Source organism: Lissotriton vulgaris, chromosome 3_1, assembly GCF_964263255.1.
Source record: "Lissotriton vulgaris chromosome 3_1, aLisVul1.2, whole genome shotgun sequence".
Taxonomy (NCBI): Eukaryota; Metazoa; Chordata; class Amphibia; order Caudata; family Salamandridae; genus Lissotriton; species Lissotriton vulgaris.
The window spans coordinates 471,476,751-471,501,456 of NC_141689.1; the positions used below are offsets into that span (position 1 = coordinate 471,476,751).

General features: G+C 49.6%; 1 protein-coding gene across 1 annotated transcript in view; it reads right to left on the bottom strand.

The window, feature by feature from the left end:
• The window catches only part of ADAMTS6 (ADAM metallopeptidase with thrombospondin type 1 motif 6), a 1,724,075-nt gene that overhangs the window by 1,429,222 nt on the left and 270,147 nt on the right, over nt 1-24,706 (bottom strand). Inside the window, exons 6-7 of the mRNA XM_086963486.1 lie at nt 2,249-2,332; nt 1,558-1,703 (exon numbers count right to left, since the gene is read on the bottom strand). Of these exons, the coding sequence (XP_086819612.1) occupies nt 1,558-1,703; nt 2,249-2,332 (230 nt within the window). The remainder of the gene's footprint in view (nt 1-1,557; nt 1,704-2,248; nt 2,333-24,706) is intronic.

A 24,706-nucleotide genomic window follows, 5' to 3' on the forward strand; every position in this document is an offset into this window, starting at 1 on the left:
CTTGTCAATGTTTAAAATTGATGCTCTGATGTAGAGATTAGGAGATTGCATAGGACGGAAGACACATGTTGGCATTATTAGCTCTCTCCTTTTTTAATGGACACCTCTTGTCCTATTATTATAAAATAGTCTTCAATAAATAAAGTACACCTTCGATTCTTAGAAACTCTTGCTAATGTATAAATCATTTCTGACCTCTAAACTGTCCAGTTCGTATCAAATTTAGCAGTGTCAGAAGGCTAAACTGCATTTGTGAGATCATGTGCCAGTCCCGGATGAGCTAATACCCTAATTTATTTTCTTGTCACTGTACTCTATGGTCCAGATGCATCAAAGGGTTTTTCACATTCTGTGTCTACGGGAAAATGTGTTTATGCATATCTCAAGGTCGCAAAACCCATCATTCTGCCCTTCCATTAATGTATTCCCATGTATGCTTTCCCGGACAAAGTAATAGCGCTACAAGGCCACACTATTAGGTACAGTGAGCTACATACATTCAAAGGACAATGATGTCTTAGTTTGCGTTCTTAAATTGCAGAAGTGAAAGTTGTTAAAGAGGGAGGTGATGCTAACCACAACTTATGCAAACTCCCATTTACTAATAAAAATGTATTGATAAGTGCCCTAGTTCAAGAACATAGCATTTACTTCTTCTAAGGATTCAATTAAGTAAACTGTACACATTAGCAGACATACAGTCAGACCCCCCTGCACCCCCCCACACTTTTCTTCTTTTCCCATCATGCATAATACGCCTCTGCCCAGCCTGGCTCCACAGAGTAGCAAAGAGGAGACCGGGCCTTATATAACCTACGCGATTGGGACACTGATGGAAACCTGATGCTCCTTCAAAATCTCAGTCATTTTCAAAAGCACTTGGAGTCTGGCTGCTTAACTCATGGCTCGGGAAGCTTGTCACCTCCACATACACAACTTCCATTTATGTATACGGTTTTCATTTGACATAATCAGTCAGAATTCACAACATCAGCCAACAGGCTCATAAATCTGACTCGAAGGTACAGTGGGTGGGGAAGTTATACCACCAGCTCTCGCAACTGTGTCAACCATTTAATTAGCATTATTAAGGCTTGGTAAGGGCATACATACATCAATGTAAACTACTGTCGATTGTATGTATTGCTAATAACTAAATCACTAAGTAACCTACTGCAGGTAACATCGTAAGTTAAATCCTGTTCTTCTACTCAGTTTTTAATTTGCTTTGGTTTAAGTGTATTAGTTTTAAATAGACGTTTTCAAGTGCCATACAAAACTATATAAAAGTAAACCGACAATGTAAGAAAAAAATAAATATTCAGTATTACTCATATTTTTATAAATCACGCTCTTTTAAAGAGGTTTCCATTGAACAAAAATCTTAAAGTATCAATGGAAATGGGCAAAAATAAATGTATAAAATTGTACTTAAATTTATAAAACATGGGTAACAGATTGTTGAAACATTTACAAGGAGAGTTTACCCCAAATTCAGATAGAATTTCGTTTGAGAGAAACAAATGGAGGGATATGAAACACGTACAACAACCATACCTAGTAATAAGTACTGCGTTGTCATGGTGGGCGATCCCGTTCTCTGGAATGGTGTTTCCATCGCTTTGGTGGGAGAGGATGGATTTCTGCCACTTACAGAAGCTATCGAGGGATTTGTCCGCATGGTGGTTTATCTCCAGGTTTGGCTGCAATACAACATGCATACCAGAAATGTTCCAAACAGATTACTAAAGTCAGTATTTAAACCTTCTGATGTCTACAGAGGGGCTATAATTAGCGGTAGTTTTCTAGGAATAATCCCTTCTTGCCAATTTTTATCTCTATAAAACCTGACCCACGGTTCACTAAGTCGACTACTGCGCAGGCTTTCTTTCTGTTTCAAATGCAATTATAAATGCCAATGCAGCTATTTTAGTTTCTTAACATATAAACACACATGCACCATAACTGAACTGCACTGCTGAAATCCCTCCAAGTATGGAGATAATATTAGCTGTCATCTGTATTTTATTTCGGATACAATATACAATGACTGTTCCCTTAAGCTAAGTTATAATTGAGGGGTTGTGTTCTGACTGTGCATAGCCGCTCTAAGCAATAGTTATCTTAAGCAGCATACTGCGGTGCCATATAGTTAAAGGCTTTGGGGTTGGTATTGGGGTGGCATTGGGGGTCAGCATACATTTCTGGACAGATAAAAATGTATTTAAAAACATTTCAGTCTGCTTACCTGATCTTCCGTGAGGACTATTAGACGTGTCACTATAATATTCACAACGTTTCCGAGGCTGGAATCACGATAAAGTTTGGCAACCTGACCTCCAGAAAATAAGAAAAGACACAAAGTCAGACAAGAAACACCGACTGTAGTGGAACAACAAGCAGCGTTAGGTTCTTAAAGCGAGTACAAAACGGAATGCTTTGCCAAGCTTAGCTGACAAAGATGACTGAAATGATTTCGCGCTGCTCCACTCACTGATGCTCTCACTTGAGGGAGGGCCAACACGTGTGCATGTTCGGTGCCTGCCACCTCATGTGTGTACTCTGCGGAATGATCTCATCCTGCAGAAACAAGCGCGGGGAGCGCCTGCCCTGCGAGGAGACGAGCCCCAGTCTAAACAGCATGGTCAGACAATGCCTTGTTGTAATCCCTCCGCCTTGTCATTACAGGGCGACATCACAGCGCCAATGCCCCTCAACTCCAAGCTGTCTGCGCGAAGTCAATAGCCCGGAACGTTCCATTCAACCGCCACCCATTTCAAACATTTCATCCTGACCCATTTTTTTCATTTATAGGCGCCAACAAAATGCAAATATCTGACATTTCAGCAACCTGTTTACAGGCCTGTCCCCAGTAACGCAAGACTTTCAAACAACATGGCGGCCGACCAACGTGAGGCCTGCCACCCCCGGGGTTATTTGGGGCCTGGAGAGAGGGGGGCGACCATGGGGACACGGCTAGTTGGGCTCCTTGGAATGGTGGCGGGTGCGTTGGGCTCTTATTGGGCTGGGGCTTGGGCTTGTTGGGCTGGGGGGAACTTTACCGGCCATTTTGCATCACTGACCACCATTTTGGTGGCAGTGACACAGCAGCCGGAGGGGGCCTGATCTCATGGTTTTTTTGGGGGCCTGGTCTCGTGGTTGTTTAGGGGTATCGCGTTGGGCAGGGTCACTGGTGACGGTGTGAAGGCGCTGAGAGGGGCAGGGGCAGGGGACTGCCAGGGGCGGGGTCAGGGGATGGGGGTTGGGGGGTCAAGGTGACGCGGGGTGGGGTCGGGGACATGGGGGGGCCCGAGTTGGGGGGGCATGGGTTGGGGGAGGGGGAGTCACAGGAGCGGCGTGGGGGGTTTGGGGTGGGATGGGGTTGGCTAGGCCGGGGGTGTGTGGCAGGGACGGTCGGCGAAGAGGGGGGGACACTCCGCGGGTTGGGGACGGGGCCGCAGAGGGGTTGGGGAGAGGGGGGAGACGTTAGGGGTCGGGGGGGGCTGTTTTTTCCAGGCATGCTGGACTCCATGTTTTTTCCTTGGCAGGTGCAGATGGGGAGGAGCTCGGGTGATCAGCTTGCGGCTCCAGTCCACCAAGGGGATGGGCCGGCTCTGTCTTGTGCGGGCGGTCGTGCTCCACCGAGGGACTCAGCCGGAGAGCCCATGCCTACCCCACCCAAAGGGTCGAGACGGCCGCCGGGGGTAGGGGAATGTGCGGCGAGATGGACACTACAGCTTGTGGGTCAGGTGTTGCGGATGGACGGAGAGTGAGTGTGGATTTGGGTGCGTTGATGAGGGTGTGTAGGGAGAAGGCGGGGTTGAGTCGAGTGGTAGTCTCGGGGGACGACCAGGAGCAGCTGGTTTTGCACGTGGATGGGGATGGAGAGTCTGAGGAGGAGGGGGAGATTAGGGAGGTGGGGGACAATAATGCTGTTGGAAGTATGTTGCAGGTACGACCGCGGCTGGACGCGCCCAGAGTGACGGCCCCCTCAGCTCCACTGGTTAGGCGGCGGGATCCAGTGCAGACGCCGGCCTTGACACCAGGTAAGGTTGGGGACAGAGCGGGGAGTGGTTTGGGCAAGAAGTGCAGCGCGCAGGTTTCGGTGGGGACGGCAGAACGGGGGGAGGACTTGGTGCGGCTGGTGAAAGGACGATATTTGACAGACGCAGGGGTGGGCACAGATGTGGCGGTGCCAGCGGAGGGGGTAGCGTCGACGAGCGCCGGGGGCAGTGCAGCGGCGGGAAGTGCGTAAACGGACGGGGGGAAGGAGAGCTGTGTGGTGCCGGTGCGGAAACTACCATATATGGGGGTGACAAAACCACTGGGGGCACACCTCTCGCTGGCGACAAAGGAGAAAATATGGAAAGGGGAGTACGTAGACATGTTGAAGCTCCTGCACAGGGAGATAACGTCTAAGGAGGGGTCCAAGGAGGAGGAGCAGGAGTTGGCCAGACGCCCCAAAGTGCAGCTGACGAATAATAATTGGTCGGCAGCATTTCTCATATACGCTAGCGTACACTGCGAGAAGTATCCTGACAGGGCCATTGCTTTGTTCAAATGCATGGATGTGGTGCAGAGGGCGCAGGTGATGTTTGGTGGTTACGCCTGGTCACATTATGAGGAGGAGTTCCGGGCACGGATGGCGTCGGACCCGGACGCGAAGTGGGGGAACTGGACTCGGACTTGTACCAGCAGACGATGGACGGGCGAAGTTAGGGCGCACCAGCTATACGGCGAGCGGCCTGCCCCTCGCGCCGAGCTCCTTTTGAGCTCGCCCCACCCGTGGGGGGAGTGGGGCAGGGGGAGAGGGCAGGGCAGAACACGTTGGGGGCTTGTTGGGATTTCAACAAGGGCGCGTGTGGCCGGCAATCGTGCTGTTTTCGGCACGAATGCTCAAAGTGCGGAAAACGACACCCAGTGGTGCGCTGCTGGAGTTGGAGGCCCGTCGGGACAACAGCCCGGGGCGTCGGGTAACCAGGCTGGATGGAGGGGGGGGAGAGGTGGAGCGGGGGCCCTGGGAAAGGGCTCGTACACCAGTTAGGCTGGACCGGCTGGAGCCATTGCTGGCGGCCTATTCGCGGGCGGACGATGCGGCTGTTTTGCGACGGGGCTTCCGGGAGGGCTTTCGGTTGGGGTACGAGGGGCCGCGGACTGCGCGCTGGGCAGATAACTTGGAGTCAGTGCACGGGCGGAAGGGGGTGGTGCGAGAGAAATTGTTCAAAGAAGTGAGGGAGGGCCGCATGGTGGGCCCCTTCATGGAGCCTCCGTTGCCAAACCTGATAATCTCCCCGGTCGGCGTGGTGCCCAAGAAGGAGCCGGGGCAGTTCAGGTTGATACAGCACTTGTCGCGGCCGGAGGGGTCGTCGGTGAATAATTTCATATCGGCAGACCTCGCGTCGGTGTCATACTCGTCGGTGGACGTGGCGCGGAAGATCGTGGCAGCGGCAGGGCAGGGGGCACTGATGTTGAAGTGCGACATTAAGTCGGCTTTCAGGTTGCTCCCGGTGCACCCGGAGGATCACCAGTTGTTGGGAATCCAATTCAATGGGGGCATTTTTGTGGACAAGGCGCTGCCGATGGGGTGCTCGATCTCCTGCGCGTTGTTTGAGCGTTTCAGCTCCTTCCTGCAGTGGGCTTTTTCCTGACTCACAGGCTCTGAGACGGTGACACACTATCTGGATGACTTCTTTCTGGTGGGACGGCCCGGTTCGTCGGATTGTCAGCGGCAGCTGGACGATTTTCAAGACCTAATGGGTTACTTGGGAGTTCCCCTGGCGCCAGAGAAGACGCACGGTCCCAGTTTGGTGATGTCCTTTCTCGGTATAGAGCTTGACTCGGCTGCCATGGAAGCACGCCTACTGGAAGACAAGAAGGCGGCGATGCTGGCATTGGTGGCCGGCATGTTGGACAAGCGGACGGTGCGGGACGTGCAAGTGTTGTTGGGGCACCTGAATTTTGCATGCCGAGTGGTGCGGGCGGGGCGTACGTTCTGTCGTCGCCTAGGTTTGGCGCTGTCTGGGCTGACGTTGCCACATCATCACGTGCAGCTGTCGGTTGGGACGAAGGAGGATTTGCGGATGTGGCTGACTTTCCTGGGACGGTTCAATGGGGTGCTCATGGCGCCACTGGAAAACTGGGAGTGGGATGTCACGTTGTTTTCGGATGCGGTGGGTGTTGGTGGTTTCGGTTTGTACTGGGCGGGTCGGTGAGGTGCGGAGCAGTGGCCATCACATTGGCAAGCAGGGGGCCGCAGCATTGCGTTTCTGGAATTGTTCCCACTGGTGGTGGCGGTCTCTTTGTGGGCCCGGGAGTTGGCGCACAAGAGGGTCCTCTTCCGGGTGGACAATATGTCCGTGGTACAGGTGGTCAACAGGCAGTCGGCTCGGGACCCGCTGGTGCTGAAGTTGATGAGGGTTTTCGTGCTTCGCTGCCTCGAGCATGATATCCTTTTTCAGGCCCGGCATGTGCCTGGGGTGGACAATAACATTGCGGATGCTTTGTCTCGTCCACAGTGGCAGAGGTTTCATGGGCTAGCCACGGAGGCGGAGGAGACCAAGGCGCCGGTGCCGATGGAGCTGTGGTCGGTGGGAGACTCCGGGTCATTCAGCTGGTGAGGGCGTCGGTGGCAGCGTCCACTTGGAAGGCGTACGTGCAGTCTTGGGAGTAGTTTCAGCAGTCTGGTGCGGTAAGGCAGGGGGACAAGTGGAGGCGGGAGGAGCAGGTGGTGCGGTTCATGTTGGCCTTGATGGATAGAGGTTTGTCGAGGGTGACGATAGCGGGAAAGTTGTCGGTGGTGTCATTCATGGGGGAGCTGTGGTGGGGGTATCCTCCGTTCACGGGGGAGTTGGGGGCGAGGCTGTTGGAAAGCTGGGCACGGGAGAGAGGCGCAAGGGTGTTTCAGCGGAGACCTATATCATAGGATATGCTGGGACGCCTGTTGGCAACGTTGCCGTCGGTTTGTCGAGACGGGAGGGAGTTGGTGCTGTTCTCCACGCTCATGGCATGGTTGTTCTTTGCGGCGTTTCAGTTCTCTGAGTTAGTAGGTCTGAAAAGGGGGCCGGGGTATTGTGGGAGGAAGTGGAGGTGCAGGCGCGGAAGGTGGCGGTACGCTTGCGACGCTCGAAAACGGACGAGCGTGGAGTGGGGACGTGGGTGGTGATGGGGCTGGGGAGGTTGGTCGGTGTGTGTCCCGTGGCGTGGGGCCGGCGTTTGGCGGCCGAGCAGGGGAAGTCAGGAGGGGAGGTGTTTGGTAGGGGGGGGGGGACGGCAGGGTGACGGCGGGGCAGGTGTTTTGGGTCCTGCTGCACGCCCTGCGGATGATGGGTGAGGACCCTAAGGCGTTCGGGACGCATTCCTTTAGAATAGGGGCGGGGAAGGACGCAGCATGGGCACGGCTGGGGGAAGGAAGACATCAAGCGTCTGGGACGGTGGAAGTCGGATTGTTACAGTACGTATGTGCGGTTGCGGGGGGTAGGCGAGGTGCAATGACATGGATGTTTTTCTGCCCTCTTACATGTGTATCTTTGCAGGTGCTGTGGCAGGGCCAGCTGCGGCGGTGTTGGAAATCTACATTGTGGGACATTCCTTTGTCAAAAGAGCAGAGAGGGCCGAATGGGACAAACATGGGAACCTTAATTTGGAACTGGATGACAGATTGTTTAGATGTAATTGGAGGGGAAAAGGAGGAATGCGTTGGCAAGAGTTGATGCCATTGTTGAATAATGTGGTCCGCGGGGAGGTTTGTCCTGATGTGGTGATCTTTCACTTGGGGGAAAACGACCTGGTGCTGTGCAAGGGACTGGCTCTGGTGAAGCAAATGAAGCAGGACTTGTTGGAGATCAGGAAACAGTGGGAGGGATGTCATTTGATTTAGTCCGAATTCATTCCTCGGAGGGTCTGGCGGGGGGCGGAGCTCCCTGGGGCTGTTGACAGGACAAGGAGGAAAATCAATAGGGAAATAAAGGACTTTTGTGCAAAGGAAGGGGTAGATACAGGGCTGTGTTTTTTTTCAGAGAGGACGGAGTAAACTTGTCTAGGTATGGGATGGAACTATACATTGTGCAGTTGAAGGAGGCCCTTGATCTAGCTTTGGGGGTGCGCAGATATCCAAGGGAGGGAGGTTCCTATGGGGGGGTCGAAAGTCATTAGGTGGCTTTCGAGTGGCGCTTTTCCTAGAAGAAAGGGGGTAAGGGTAGGAGGCCTGGGTTTGTTTCACATGGAATTGGGATTGCAGAGGTCAAGGGAGGTGTTGGTCGGTAAGGAGGTATGTTGCAGTTGGGATATTCTGGTTATGTTGTGATTATGCTGAGAATGGCGGGAAATCATTTAGGGGGGGCGGTTAGGTACTTCTTATTTAGCGAGGTTTAGTTTTGTTCGGCACAGGCAAAGGTTTTGTTATTTAGGATGCACCTGTTTCCAATAAAGCGGCCTTTATCACACCTTAACACTGTGTCTGTGGTCGGTCTCCCCCCCCCCCCCCCCCAAACCCCCTTCACCCCTGCCCCTACAGGTGGGCCCCAAATAAGGAAACCACGTTGTACTGCCTTGCGTGTGCGAAAAAACAACCGCCATTTAGTGCTTCACCTACATCTAAGCATTATATAAAGTACTTCCGATGTGCTTCTACTGATACTTTGATAGCGTTTTCCTGCCATGGCTTTGGCTCTATAGTTCTCTGCAGGCCTCGTCTGAATGAGCAAGAGGGAGTTTGCCTGAACCATATGCGTGCGCTGTTTATGGCAGGGCAGGCCGGAATTGTCGCTTAGCAAAGTTCACGAACCTTGTTATTTAAAGTTCCTTATTTTTTCCTTTTATGTGATCGATTGGTGCTCTTAGGAACCCTTGAAATACTACATAAACAAAATAAACAGGATGAAAATAGTGAGAACAAGCCAGGCGTATGTCAGAATCACAAGCTGCAGATTCTTTAAAATCGGCATTACCCTCTAACTTTTACTTGCTATAACCTATCAATGGGTATCATCAATTTACCTTACTAGTTGCCCTTTCCTTTATGAAAGAACCCGTGTAAATCGGTCAGTTCTGGATTCAAACGTATTTGCAATCAGAGGTCAATATTTATTAACTGCAAATAGTCTCAGTTAATTTTTCTGGAATAACTATTTTATTAATAACATTTGACAACTTTCCTTGAAACTGTTAAGCATTTCATTTCCATGGTGCAGACTTTGATTGCTGCCACTGTGCATCTATTTTGAAGGTTTGAATGCCTTCCTCATGTTTCATGCATCAGTTAAGCGTGTTCTACTACTGTGCATCGATTCTACCCAAGTTCTGGTGGTATCTGAGAACAATTAGGATTGTGTGCTCTTCAATTTGGTGGTGAAGTGTATTTATCCGCTCCATCAACAGTCGTGGGATACCGTATTCACTGGATCAATGGTCTTTCTTATACAAACTTTAGTTTGATGTACATTTATAAAAATGAATATCCTCAAATAAAATTCTTCACATATGCTTCCATAACCAACTATGTCATCATCATCTTGGAAAAACGAGACTACTGTTTCTCTCACCTCAGAATTCTAATTTTCTTAATTTAGGAAATCGCAAAAATGCAATTTCTTAAATTGCGATTGCATTTAAGGAATCTCAAATTGAGATTCCTTAAATGCAATGCATCAAACTTTAAAAATGTGTGAATTTGCAAATAAGGGGAGCAAATTACCATAAAGTTGACCTTCATGGTAATTTGCGAAAAATTTGCGAAAACTTTGAAAAATGCACTAAAGTTCCATTTTACACACACACATGCACTTTTTGCGAATTTCTAATGGTGAATCGCAAATTAAGAATGTCTTCCCATTTATTCCTATGGGCCTCTGGGCCCATAGGAATGGATGGGGAGGTATTCCTTAATTGCGATTCTCAATTAGAGATTCGCAATTAAGGAATTTTAAGAAATCGCTATTTTTTTAGCGATTTCTTGATGCATTGCAGTTTGCAATTCCTTAATTGCGATTCCTTATTTTTCGCAATTAAAGAATCGCAAAATGCAATATTGATGCATGTGCCCATTAGTCCCTTAAATGGCCAGATATTTTGAATCGGAGCGTAGCAATACTCTCCCATTAGAAAACACAAGTTACTTGTACACTGTGGTTCTCAATATTGAACTCTTTCGTAGATTTACATGCTTGAATCTTCCCCGTCATGATGGTGGGAGTCCCACGGTACTTAATTAAGCAGTACTATAAAAATACATTAGGAATCATTGATAAAGAAAGTAAATTGCTAAACCAATCTATATCTTTATAATAGACCCACATTTCACCCAATCAGAGACAAGCCTCAGACCCCATCTCCCCTGCAGAGCCACCATTCCTCAGACTTCCAGCACAAGTGTGACTAAGTGAATAGTCATATGAGGTATCATGTGGCAAGCACAAACGGAGAGGTGAGCTGGTCGCATGTGAATTGATGAAAGATTTCAATACTGAAGAACCACAGAGTACAGGTAAGTAAGAACATTAGTTACTTACCTGTAAACTGTGGTTCTCCAGTATGGGTGTCTTTCATAGATTCACATGCTTGAATATTCCCCGTCGTCGAAGTGGGAGTCCCACGGTACATAAAATAGTAGTAAAATATATATATATATATACATATGGAAAATTATATAATTATTCATATATACATAAAATGTAATACATTTAAAATATATAACATAAAGTTAAAAGTACCATAGAACTAAAGACAGGCCCATAGAAGCCTTAAAGGGAGAATTCACTTTAGTAACATATCACAGTCATTATAATGGTCCACATTCCAGCCAATCAGGCAACAGCACCCTCTAGAACCTTCTCCTCAGAATCTCAAGCCCTCAGATTTTCGTAGCACCAAAGTGACCATGAGTGCATGAGGAGAGTAGAGAGCCTCTGAGGGGAGGAAGGGTGGGTTGCATGTGAATCTATGAAAGACACCAATACTGGAGAACCACAGTTTACAGGTAAGTAACTAATGTTCTTCTCCAGTATTAGGGGCGTCTTTCATAGATTCACATGCTTGAATAAGAGTAGAAAGCAGTAAAGTAATATATGAGTCATAAAAGGCAGTTCAAAACAGAAAAGTAACACTATAGTATTATTAAAAATAGAATACAGTGAAACATAATTTAAAAACCTTTTATGACAGGAGGCGGGAAGCAACAGAGGCTCACCTTAGTTAAAAAGATTTAGTAACACAGCTTGGCCACAGCAGCATCCACGGCGTCCGCTGACTCCAGACAATAGTGCCTTGTAAACGTGTGTCTGCTCGACCACGTTGCCGCTCTGCAGATCTGGCGCAGAGGCACTCCAGCAAAGAGGGTTGTAGATGATGCCACAGCCCTTGTTGAATATGCTCGTACCGGAGTGGAAAGAGGTTTTCCGGCTTGGCAATGGCAAAAAGAAATGGCAGAAGAGATCCATCTAGTAATGGATTGTTTGGTGACTGGCTGTCCTTTGCATATTCGGCCATAGGCCACAAAGAGTTGGTCTGATTTACGAAAAGGAGCGGTGCGCTGGATGTAAAATTTCAGGCAACGGTTTAAGTCCAAGGAATGTAAAGAACGCTAAGCCGGAGACTGAGGGTTTGGGAAGAAAGTTCTGAGAACTACGGGCTCATTCAGATGGAAATCCGAGGGCACCTTTGGAATAAATGTTGGTTTTGTACGCAAAGTAACAGCGTCCTTGGAGAATTGAAGAAATGGAGGTTGAATTGTAAATGCTTGGATATCACTTACTCGCCTTGATGACGTCAGTGCGAGCAGAAGAGCAACCTTCCACGTGAGAAACTTCAAATCTGCTGAATGGATTGGCTCAAAAGGAGGTAATAGAAGCAGAGATAAAACCAGATTCAAGCGCCACGGAGGCGGAGGACGATGAATGGGCGGGTACAGTCGAAAGAGGCCTTTAAAAAAGTGTTGAATAATCCGAGAGGAATACGAGGATGTGGTGCCATCATGACGAAAGCGGTAAATCGCTGCCAAAAAGACTTTAAGAGTGGAATGAGAAAGCCCTGATTTTGCCAGAGATAAGAAAAAAGGCAGGATTTGTTCAGGCTTAGCGTGCATTGGATCTAGAGCTTCCTTGTGGCACCAGACAGAAAACCGCTTCCATTTCAGTTGATATGTCTTAATGGTGGAGGGAGCGCGTGCATGAGCCAGCACATCCCTGCACTCTGGAGTAATATTCAGACTTGCAAATTCATTGTGTTCAGGTTCCAGGCATGCAGTTGGAGATATGCCGGATCTGGATGACAAATGCGGCCTTGGTTCATGGTGAGCAGGAAGAGGTATCGGGTCGCACATGGACAATAGGAGGAGGTCCGAGAACTACGGGCGACGTGGCCACCTGGGTGCAATCAGAATGACATGGCATGGTTGAAGCTTCATCCTGTGCAGCAGGCACGGAATTAGAGGGAGCGGAGGAAAAGCGTAGGCGAATTCGCTCAACCAGTTTATCGAAAACGCATTCCCACTCGACTCTCTGTGGGGATGCCGACTTGCAAAGCGTAGGCATTTGCGGTTGGTTAGGGTCACAAACAAGTCCAGCTGTGGTTGGCCCCACTGGCGAAAGATGTATTCCAGAATGGGTTGGTGGAGTTCCCATTCGTGGTTGTCTGCCAGAGATCTGCTGAGACAGTCGGCGAGGGTGTTGGAGACGCCCGGCACGTGTACTGCTGTCAGGTGAACTTAATGTTGAATTGCCCAAGTCCAGATTTCTTGCGCCTGTTTGGAAAGCAGGAGAGATCTCGTACCTCCCTGCTTGTTGAGGTAGTGCTTGCTGATGGTGTTGTCTGTCCCCACCAGCAGTGATTGGCCTTGTATCAGAATCCGGAAAGACTTCAGGGCAAGGAAGATGGCGAAGAGTTTTAGACAATTTATATGCCATCTGCGTTGAGCTGTCATCCACTTGCCCTTGACTGACATGCCTTCGAGGTGTGCCCCCCAGCCCTCTAAGGAAGCATCCGTCGTGAGGATGAGTGAAGGAGGTTTTTCCTGGAAGGGCCGTCTAGCGGCAATATTCAGAAGATGAGCCCACAATTCCAAGGCTGTTTGAATGCGGGGGGTTCGGGAAGAGTTTGTCATCGAACGACCCCGAAACTTGTTTCCATTGTTTGTCCACCTCCTCCTGTATGACTCTCATGTGAAGTCTGCAGTGTGGGATCAGATGTATGCAAGAGGAGGCCATGCGGGAATAAAAGCCCCTGCCCTGTTGAGCTCGAGGAACCACTTCGACAGCCCCTTTCTTTATCATGATCTTGACTTGAGCCAACAGATCTTTGAAATGAGGTGGTGGGGGACAAGAAGGTCGACGGGTGGGTGGAAATTTTGTAAACTCGAGAACATGTCCTTTCGAGATGGCATCCAGGACCCAACGATCCGAGGTGATATGAGACCAGTTGGAAAAGTTTTGGGAGATTCGACCTCCAATTTTCAGAGTCGGAGAACACTTGTTGGGGAAGTCACTGCTTTTTGGAGGTGTTTCCCCCTCTGTAATTATTTTTCCTCCGATAAGGCCTTGAATCGGACTGGCGATTCTGAGATTGATAGGTGTACCTTTGTTTGTTGTCGCCATAGGAGCGATACTAGGAGGAGCCACGAAAAGTTGAGGAGCCACCTCTGCCACGTGCTCCACGAAAAGGCTGTTTCCTGTACTGGAGGCTTCTTAAGGAACGAGCTGTATCTGTGTCCTTTTTAATGGAATCAAGAGCATCGTCAACATGCTTGCCAAAGAGTAAATCACCATCATATGGCAAGTCAAGAATTCTCGCCTGTACCTCGGGCCGAAAAGCTGTTGATTTGAGCCAGCCCTGGCATCGTAAAACGGCGGCTCCAGCAAGTTGTCTGAAGCCGGTTGACGAGATGTCGACAGCACAGCCTATAATCTCTGCAGAGATTTTTTCTCCCTCCTGGACTATCGCCTGGGCCTCGGTTCGGACAGAATCTGGGAGCTGATTAATCAAGGCCGCGATCTCAGACCACATCTGGCGGTCATATCTCCCGAGGATGGGCAGGGAGTTCGCCGCTCTGACCGTTGTGGCAGCCATGGTGGTAAACTTCTTACCAATAGAGTCCAACTGGCGTCCCTCTTGGTCTGGAGGGGAGGTTAGAGGAGTGGCCGGATTCCTTGAACGTTTCTGGGCAGCCTGCGTTACAACGGAGTCCGCCTTGGGGTGAGAGACAAGGCATACTGGAGAGTCTGCCGGTGCCTTGTACTTTTTGTCTAGACGTGGCAACCCAGCTGGGATGGAGTTTGGTCGAGCCATAAGTTTAAGGCCTTCCTGCCAAATAAAATCAATGATTGGGATAGTATGAGTCTGTTTAAGAGACTAATCTTTGAAGTCGTAGAGGAAGGAATCCGTTTTCTGCATCTCTAAGGTTAAATGGAAGCGTTTGGAAGCACGCACCTTTAAGTTATGGAAGCTTCCAATGTCCACTGGCAAGGGAAGGCAAAGGCGATGTCGGTGGCGTAGATGGCGTTTGAGCTCCATAATCGTCCCAATCCGCGAGGACATCATCTTGATCAGTGTCTTGATTGACATCCGCGTCATCATCAGTATCTTGCTGCTGTTGGACTGGCGACTGCGGTATCTCCGCATGTACGGGTGTTGGCGCCGCAGGTTGAAGAGTTGGAGAGGTAGGCGCAGATGGAGGGAACCTGCGATTATATTCGTCCAACATATTTTGCAAGTTGGTCACCAGAGAAGACGGTATTTGAGTCATACCATCATGTGGTGCCTCAGAATGAGCAACCTGGTCAGGAAAGAGAGCGCATCCTTCCTATTTGGAGGACGAAAAACTTAATTCACATAAGAACCGTCATCAGAATCGTCTTCTGCAGACTCAAATAATTTTGTTGGCAGAGTTTCCGTCATAGAACTCAAAGGAACAGGCCGTTTCACCACTGAAGCTGTAACCACCGTGAAAGTAGTCGCTGTAGCGAGTGAATGTTGCGTCATCGACGGTCCCGTCGACGAGATGGCTGCAGATGGCAATGGAGCCCTCGACGGAGATAATATCTTCTCTTTAGTTGACGTAGATTTCCGTGCCGTCGACGGAGATGAAGTCGTCGACACAGGAGGAATCGTTGGCGTAGACGGCACCGTCAACGAGGATCTTGCCGTCAACGTAACCGTCGACGAGGGTGTAGCCGTCGACGATGTCTTGGCCGTCAACGATGTCTTGGCCGTCGACGAGGTCTTGGCCATGGACGAGGTCTTGGACGTCGATGAAGAGGTGGTCGTCGACGAACAGGAGGCCGTGGACGGAGGGTGCGTTGACGGGGTCTTTGACGATGAATGCTTCAGCACAAGCGTCGTCGAGGAAGGTTTTACAGCCATCGACGAAATCTTAAGAATGGATGGAATAGGCCTCACCTCTGGGAGCGTCGACGACGAGGTAGACGTCGTCGTCGTAGTCCTCGTAGACATCGAACATGTCGTCGTCAAAGTTAGCACAGCGTCGACAGATCTCGTGGTCATCGACGGATGCGTCGACGGTCCTGTCGACGAGCTGGAGCCCAGATTAGATGACGAGGGCACAGCTTGGGATTGCGATGCCAGAGAACCAGGTCCCGTAGGCGTGGAGACTTGCAAACCCCGTGGGGAGACAGATTTTGAAGCGTCAACTAGCTTCTTTCTCTTCAGAAAAGGAGATGGCATCTCAGTCTCTAACCCACGCTTGAGAGAGCCTTTGGAATGGAAAGAAGACACGCTTTCCATGTCAGAAACAGGATCTTCGGAAGTCTTGAACTTCTGTAGCCACAGAAGGAGACGGGCCTCTCTATCCTTCAGTGTCTTAGCGGAGAAGGTCCTACAGAACTTGCAGTTCTTAACTTCACAGTCCGGATAAAGATAGTAAATACACTTACTGTGAGGATCTTTTTTTTTTTTTTTGGTGTAAGAGGTTTATTGCACTTATCACATAAGAAAATACGTTACATGTGAGTCGCCTACAACCACACCTGTCCGGCTGCAGTTTTGTGTGCCCGGACGGGCTCGCTTGGTCATGTACACAGCCCATCAGCCGACATCCAAAGGACCGGCGGCGTAACACAAAGTAATCACAGTGCTAGTATTAAGTGCCATATTCGCTCGTAAACATGTCAGGGATCTTACTTTTTCGGTAAATATTTTCTCCCAAAGGTAACTGAATTCAACCAACCCTTAAATTAACTCAGAAGTGTCCATTAGCAACGAAGTCTCTGTGTCACAGCATCCTCCCCCCGAACCATACCATTGTACTATTTGTCTGCAGTTTTTCACCCTCTATGCACCTCCTCTAGTCGTGGTCATTCACCTCCTCTGCGTCCCCGTGCTCCAATAAATAGTGTCGGAAGTACTCCCAGTAGTCCTTGGGCCTTGATCTAACCGGTAGCTCCTCCTCATAAGTGGTCAGAGTATCGTGACAGTACGCCATATCTTCTAACCAGCTTTTCACAACCGGCCCCCTTCTACTGTTCCAGTGTAGGGACACCCTCCTTTTGGCCAGTAATAGTGCTACTGCGCAGAACTTACGCCTCCTCGCTCTCAACTGTGGCACAATACCCAAGAGGCAAATTTTAGCATCACATCCCAGTGAAGAGCTCAACATTTCATTCAACGCCTGCATCACTTGTTCCCAATAACCCGCCACCTTGCGACAGTGCCATGCTAGATGCATGAAATCCGCCCCATCCTGTTTACACCTGGTGCACTTTGAGTCCTCCTTCAACCCACATTTGTATAGTCTCTGAGGCGTATAATACATCTGATGTAGATATTTATAATGAATGATTCTCAAATTACCATTCGGTGTCAACATGTTGGTTAGCATGCACGTAGAAGCCCATTCTTCATCAGTGAGGGGTGTCTCTAATCCCTCACTCCACCTGTTCCTAGCCTTGTCAGTGCCTCCCCCTATCGCGCCCTGCAAGCTTGTATATAATTTAGACACCAGGTGAGATGCCGTGGGTGTGGTGAGCAGGAGTTGCAGCGGCGCTAGTGGCTTCGGTTCCTCCGGGTGTGTTGGGTAATGTTCCTTAAGTGCCCTCTGTAGCCTATAGTAGTTAAAGCTGAATAGGAGGGACGGGTTACTGATGTATTGTATTTTGTCTAACGGTTGAAAGACCCCATTTAGATACAGGTCACCCATTTTATCTATGCCTGCCCACTTCAGCAGATCCATGCCCACCTTTTCTTGTGTAACCGAGATATGCGGGTGATGAGCAAGTGGAAGTGCCGGTGCGTACAGCGGCAGAGCGTCAGCCGCCCTACCCATCAGTCTCCAGGCCTCCGTGGTAGTGTCCACAGTGTTGATGGCTCGTTCATGTAGTCTGGGGCGTTTGTGTAGGAGTACGTTTGCTAGCGGTATCGGATCCGTGTCCCCTGCCTCCACCGCCACGTGTGTCAAGAAGGGTACTTCGTGGTGCCAGTAATGCGCGAATAGCGCCTGAGCGCACAAGTAGTAAAGATAGAAGTCCGGTACCTTGAAGCCCCCTTTAGCATATGGTAGTGTCATAGTGTGCAACTCCATTCTCGCTTGCTTTCCGGCCCAGAGCAGACTAACTACCAAGGTGTTTATATTGCGGAACACTGCCGCCGGCGGATTAATTGGGATGTTATTAAATAAGTACAGGAACTTGGGCAGGAGCACCATTTTTACAATGGCGGTCCGGTCTGCCAGGGATAACGGGAGTTTATTCCATCTTTTAATTTTATCTTCCAAGGCCGCTATAACTCGCCCATAGTTAGTGCGTATGACTATTTCCGGGTCCCTATGAAACCACACCCCTAAGTACTTAGTAGGCTCTTCTTGCCACTCGAGTGGGTAGTCTAGGGGTGTAGGGTGTGTACTATCCGTCAGTGCTAGGATGAGAAATTTGTCCCAGTTGATTTCTAGTCCGGAGTGGCTCCCGAATTTGATGTACTCCCGTAACAGCGGATTTAGGTGTTGTGCCGGGTTCTTGACATATAGCACCATGTCATCAGCATACAGTGATATGTGTATTGGGCGTGATGGCATCTGTATGGCCGAGTAGTGATGGTGTTGTCTGATTTTACAGGCCAGCGGCTCCAGGACTAATGCAAAGAGCATCGGCGAGAGCGGGCAGCCCTGCCTTGTGCCTCTGCATATCTGAATAGGCTCCGAAATATGTCTGTTTATTCTGATGCGTGCCGACAGGTTGGTGTATAACATGGAGATCCACCCAAGGAACATCAGGGGAAACCCCATGCGCACCAGAACTGCTTGTATGAAGGACCATCCTATGGTGTCGAACGCCTTGGCAGCATCAAGTAACACTGCCAATGCTTTCGTGTCAGGAGATAAGTAGTGCGCCAGGGCAAACAGGGTGCGTGTGTTATGTGTGGTGGCTCTGTCTGGAATAAATCCAGATTGGTCTGGCCTGATTAAGAGGGGCATAAGTGGTTTTCGCCTGTCTGCCAGGAGACTAGCGATTATTTTCGTGTCAACATTTAATAGGGACAGGGGGCGATAAGAGTCACATTTATCTTCGTCCTTGCCCGGCTTTAAGAGCGCAATGAGTAAGGCTTCTCTCATGGAGTCTGGCAGGGTCTGGGCCTCGTGTGCTGCCCCGTAGAGCCTCACCAGGTGGGGTGCGAGCAGATCTGCATATTCTTTGTAGAATTCCGTTACGTACCCGTCTGGCCCCAGCGCTTTGTTGTTCGGCAATCGCTTGATAGTGTCAGTAACCTCCTCCACCGTGACAGGCCTCGCTAAGTACGCTCTGTGGCCATCTGACAGCCACGCTAATTCCACATCTTCCATATAAGCGAGCAGGTCTTCCCGTGAGGGTGAGGGGCGTGCTGTGTACAGGGCGCTGTAATGTGTCATGAATTCCTTTGTAATCCCTTTAACATCGTTCACCCTTTCCCCCGTGGCCCTACTGATAGCCGTTATGTTTTGAGGTGCCCTCCCCGAGCAAATTTTGTCCGCTAGCGCCTTGCCTGGTCTGCCTCCTTCCCCATATCGCCTAGCCGTCGCCCGTTTAGTGACATATTTGAGTTCGTCAGAGGCGAACTGTCTGTGTTCAGTTAGAAGGGTCTGTATGTCTCCAAGCACCTTAGTGTCCCCTGTGTGCGTGTATATTTGCTCCAGGCCCTGTATGGCCTCCTCGCGTGTGCGTAGTTGTTGCCGGATATCCTTCAATATACCTGAGGACGTAATAATACATACACCCCTGATTGTGGCTTTAAACGCTTCCCATAGTAGACACGGGTCGTCTGTTGTTGGGCCGTTTATCGCAAAGTAATCTACGATTGCTGATTGTATAGAGGTGACATATAGTGGGTCTTTTAGGGCAGCCGCGTTGAAGCGCCAAATGAAGGGTGGCGGCTCATATTGCGGGACCGCAATTTTTAGTAATACTGGGTTGTGATCTGATAGTGTCCTGGGCAGATGGGAAATGTGTTTAACCCAAGTCAGCACCTCTGTGTACCCAACCAATAGTCCAGTCGCGCCCAACTATTGTTTGCAGCATTAATGTGAGTCGCAGCTGTGACCCCCGGGTTACCATCTCTCCATATGTCAGTCAGTTGGAGGTCGCTCATTGCATCTCTCAGCATGTGTCTTGCATTTCCATGTTGTTCCGAAGTATGCGCAGCCCGGTCTAACTGGTCTTGTAGTGTTACATTAAAATCACCCCCCCACATCACGTGATCTATATGTTTGTCTGTGATTGTCTGCCACAGTTTTCTGTAAAACCCCGGGTCATCTACATTGGGGCCATAGGTGTTCAGCAACAGGACCCTCTGCCCTCTGATCCTCCCCTCTACCATAACACTTCTGCCCTCCGTGTCTCTGCTTACGCTCGTGATTTCAAAGTGCGTCCCCTTACGTATTAGGATACTGACCCCTCTGGAGTAGGTCGAATAGTTCGAGCTCGTAACCGATTCTGCCCATCTGTTGCCCAATGTAGGTGTGTGCGTGGGAGCCTGATGCGTTTCCTGCAAAAACACTATATCCACATGCAACCTGTCAAAGTAAGCAAACATCTGCCTGATCTTTTTCGGGTTGCCTAGCCCTCTAATGTTCCACGTGAGAAGAGCCAATGTATTAATTCTTGACATAGTTACTCGTATTCATTAGGATATACCGCATGAGGTGTAACCGCATTGTACGGTTCTGTGCAGACACTGAACAGTGGAGTGTGTGGTGCATGATCCGCAGTAAAGCGGTGAAATGGAAATAATAACCCGCATGGTCATGTATGGCTAAGGAGGTCGCCATGCTTCTCAGACACAGAGTTTGTGAGTCGGACAACCCCGGTTCTCCCTCTCCCCCCCCCTCCCACTTTAGCACCCGAACATTGCCAAAGCCATCCCTTAACAAACAGAACCTTCATTTGAAAACTTAGTGTGGGGCGCACCCGCCTGGGGGTGTCGCCAGGTTCACACATCTCCATCCACGTAGTGGACGTGGACGGACGCCTATTTCGTCATCAATGACGTGTGTAAGACATTTCACCCATCTCCCTCCATCTGCCATCAAAAAGTAAGAGTATGACACCGATTAACCCCAACCATCATAATACGATACATCCCAGTCTCACATGGCAGTAGATGTTCGAGGCAGTGTCTTCTATAAGGTCCGGCCCAAGGGCCTGCCAGTGTTCGCACCCCCCGGTACTTATGTGACTGCCAGGGGAGCAAGTTAGCCTCCCGATCATGGTGTCCCTCTGTATTCCCTCCGGAAATCGCCTGCCCTCCAAATACTCACTGCGAGGATGCCCATCCCGGGCCCTACCGCTAAGATGTCTAGTCCGCTCTGCATGTCATCATAGGCCCACAGTTTCTGGCAGAGCGTCTCGGGGCAGGCCAGCGGTCGCTAGCCCCTGCATCCTGGGGCCCAGTGAAGTCCCGTAGCTGCTCCGGGGGCACCTAGGTATCATGTTCGCACCACTCGTCATTCCACATCGCTCGTCGATTCCGCTCGGTCCTGCGCCTTCCGCCGCTTCCCTTGCTGTTTGAGAAAGTCATGTGCCGCCTGTACCGTCGGCAAAATGACCGGTTTGCCCATGTTCGTGATTTTGAGTTTTGCAGGGTACAGCATGGCGTACTCGAGCCCCAGATCCCGCAGTTTCTTTTTCACCGGCGCAAATTCTTTCCGCGCCAGCTGTACCGCCATGGTATGGTCGGGGTAGAATTCCAGAGTATTCCCCTGATAAGTGATTTTACCCATGTCCCTGGCGAGTCGCAGGACCGTGTCTCTGTCCCTGTAGTTGACGTACGTGCTATGATCATTCTTGGGGCAGCTCCCGGTTTTGGTACTGGCGCCAGTGAGCGATGAGCCCTTTCGATCAGAAACACTGAGGATAGTTTGTCAGCGCCAAATATGTCTTTCAGGAGTGTTTCGACATAAGTTTCCATCCTCCCTGTGTTGGTGGATTCCGGCAGGCCCGAAATTCGGAGGTTGTTCCGCCTGGACCTAGCTTCCTGATCCTCCATCTTAGCGCGTAGGGTCTCCACTGTTTTCTCCAGTCCTCCGCACACCTTCGACGTGGTTTTATGCTCGTCTTCCACTTTAGAGATCCTCTGTTCTGCCTCCACGATCCGCTCGTCGTGTTTCTCTATTTTGGCCGCCATATTGTCCACCCTCAGCATCACATTGTCCAGTTTTCCATTCATTTCCTGCAAACTCTGCTGGATTGCGCGGAGCACTGACTCCATGGCTGATCCTTCCGTCATTTCTCCATCTCCGTCAACTTCAGGGGTGGTTGTCGCATTCTTTGGCTGTTTCCTCGTTTCAAATGGGAGCTTGGTCTGCTGTTTCTCCGGCTTCCCCATGGTCCTCTGTGTCAGAGGCGAGGTGTGTCCGGTCGTTTTCGGGCTGCTGGCCGACTGTGTATCGTGTCGCGCTGGTGTCAGAGCCCCCCACCTCGGGGTATGTCTGCTCATCGGCGTTGGCGGTGGCCAGGAGCGTTTCGGTTGGTGCTATCTCCCTGGTGGCTATCAAGGGGCAGACCCCGTAGCGGAACTGCGCAGTGTCGCGCTATAGTGCTGGTAGCGGGCTGGCTGTGGAGGGTTTTGCAAGTCTTTACGGCATCAGGGGAATCGCCACGTGCGTCAGTGAGACCAGCGCACAACGCACCTTCCCCGAGCGCTTAGAGCTGTTGGCGCGCTATTTAGGGGGGCAGCGGCTCGGTTCCCACAGAGTTTATCGCTGGGTGGGCTCACCTCGTGTGTGCTTACTCCGGTGTCCGCTGCTATTCCTCTGTGCGCTGAGGCTCCATTTCGCCTGCCCTGAGGGCGGTTAATGTCGCCGGTCTTATGCGTTCCAGCGCCTCCGCCATCTTGCCTCTGGTGGAACGCATCGCGAAAGACCTCGTGTCCTGCTTTAGCCACCGAGTACCGCTGCCCCGCGGTCCCGTAGCCCACTCAGCATCCCCAGTCCGCCTGGCCACCGTCGCGTGGCAGTCCTCAGCGCTCGGCAGGCGATGGTCCGTCTCGAAGCCGGTGAACGCCAGGCGTGGCCATTTTGAATTCGCTCCGGCGGTGTTCCGCTTTTCTGCTGGTTTCTCGCTGTGTGGCTCGTGAACAGCTACAAAAGCTACATCATCGTGTCGGCCTCACTTTCCGACACCGGACGCTGTCCTTTGCTCAGCGGTAACGGCAGATGAAAGGGGCGAAAGGGTCGTTATGGTCGCGTCCGTCCGGCGGAGCCGACAGTTCAGCCAGCCATCCCGCAGTGCGCCCTCTAGCGCCCCCCTACTGTGAGGATCTTCATGAAAAAGGCGAAGCTTTCCACAGGATGAACAAGGTCTAAATAAAGATTTTTTAGTTGTAGACATCTTCAGAGATGAAGTAAGCAAAAGAGTTGAAGAAACTGAGCAGAGCTCAGGGAGACTCCCTTCACACGACGTACAGTAGATAATCTGAGAGCTTGAGCTTCTGAGGAGAAGGTTCTAGAGGGTGCTGTTGCCTGATTGGCTGGAATGTGGACCATTATAATGACTGTGATATGTTACTAAAGTGAATTCTCCCTTTAAGGCTTCTATGGGCCTGTCTTTAGTTCTATGGTACTTTTAACTTTATGTTATATATTTTATATGTATTACATTTTATGTACATATGTATAATTATATAATTTTCTATATGTATATATATATATATATATATATTACTACTACTTTATGTACCGTGGGACTCCCACTTCGACGACGGGGAATATTCAAGCACGTGAATCTATGAAAGACACCCCTAATACTGGAGAACTTGTTTTTTCTCCAGTATTAAATATTTCATAGATTGACACGCTTGAATCAGAGTAGTTGGCAATAAATAAATTCAAATGAAAGAGATTAGGCGAAGACACTTCCTTATGAAGCACATACTTTTAAGAAAACAAAAACACAGCATAGATCTGCCTCAATATCCAGTAGTGACCATACTGAAAATAAACATACATATATATATATATATATATATATATATATATATATATATATATATATATATATATATATATATATATATATATATATATATATTCACTGAAAAAAACATAGGTTTCAGGGACGTTACACTTAGTTGGACATTTCACTTGTACAAAACCATAGAAATTCCGCCGTTATAGTTAGTTCAGCTAACTAGAACTCGCGCCCCCGCAATGCACTGCTGATGAAATCCCATATTACATCATTCATGACATGGTCAGTGACATCACCGATGGCATCACTGCAAACAGCAATGTCCCGGGACATTGCGGGAGCCAGCCTTGGGAGGTGGCGGTCCCCCGTCTCTAACGGACCCACGCATTTGAATTCTAAAGGCTTGGGGAGGTGGCAGTCCTTGGGGCATGGCCCATTTTAATGAAGCCCCGGGCAGGAGGCGATCCCCGGGTGTAGCATGGGGGGTGGTACCCCCCATGCTTTATTTTGTAAATAAGCCCCGGGGGGTTGGTCGTCTCGGGGCTGCGGGGGGGCCAGGGGCCCCGCACATAATATGCATAGCCCCGGGGAGGTGGCAGGCCCCTGCTATTATTTTTTCACAATGCCCACCCGGGGGCCTCATTAAAATGAAGCACAGGAGCCCGACCTTTATTTTTTTTTTCCCTCAGGATTCGTGACCTCAATGCGAATTCCGGCGAATTTGTTTTAAAAAAAAAAAATGGGGGGCCCTGGTCCTAGGAAGTCACAAAATGGGTGCCAACACTTCCTGGTTTAGAGTGTTGGCAGCCAATCACAGCCAATCACAGTGAAGCTCGTGCTCGGGAGGGTTTGCGAACCCACCGCTGCCTCATATATCAAAACTTTTCCTTTTTCTAATTTCTCAGCAACTACTCAACGGATTTACACCATTTAACAATAACAAAAAGGTCTCTATCTGAACCAAGAGCTACCTTTTTGCCAAATTTGGTGTAATTCCATTCAGCAGTTTGGGCTCTAGCTTTGCCTAAAGTTTTTTATGGAAATTAACATGGAGAAAATGCATTTTAGGACCCCCCTTTATTCTCTGCCGCCGCTTGAAGAATCACCCCGAAACTTTCAAGACAGGAGCTGACCGGAGCGCCCCACTAGTTTTAAAAATTTCACGACGATTCATCAACCGGCGCCAAAGTTATTGGGAAAAGAAAAAATGTTTTTGGAATAGAAACAAGGTCCTAACTATATCTACCTACTGGCAACCACCAGTAGGTAATATATATATATATATATATATATATATATATATATATATATATATATATATATATATATAT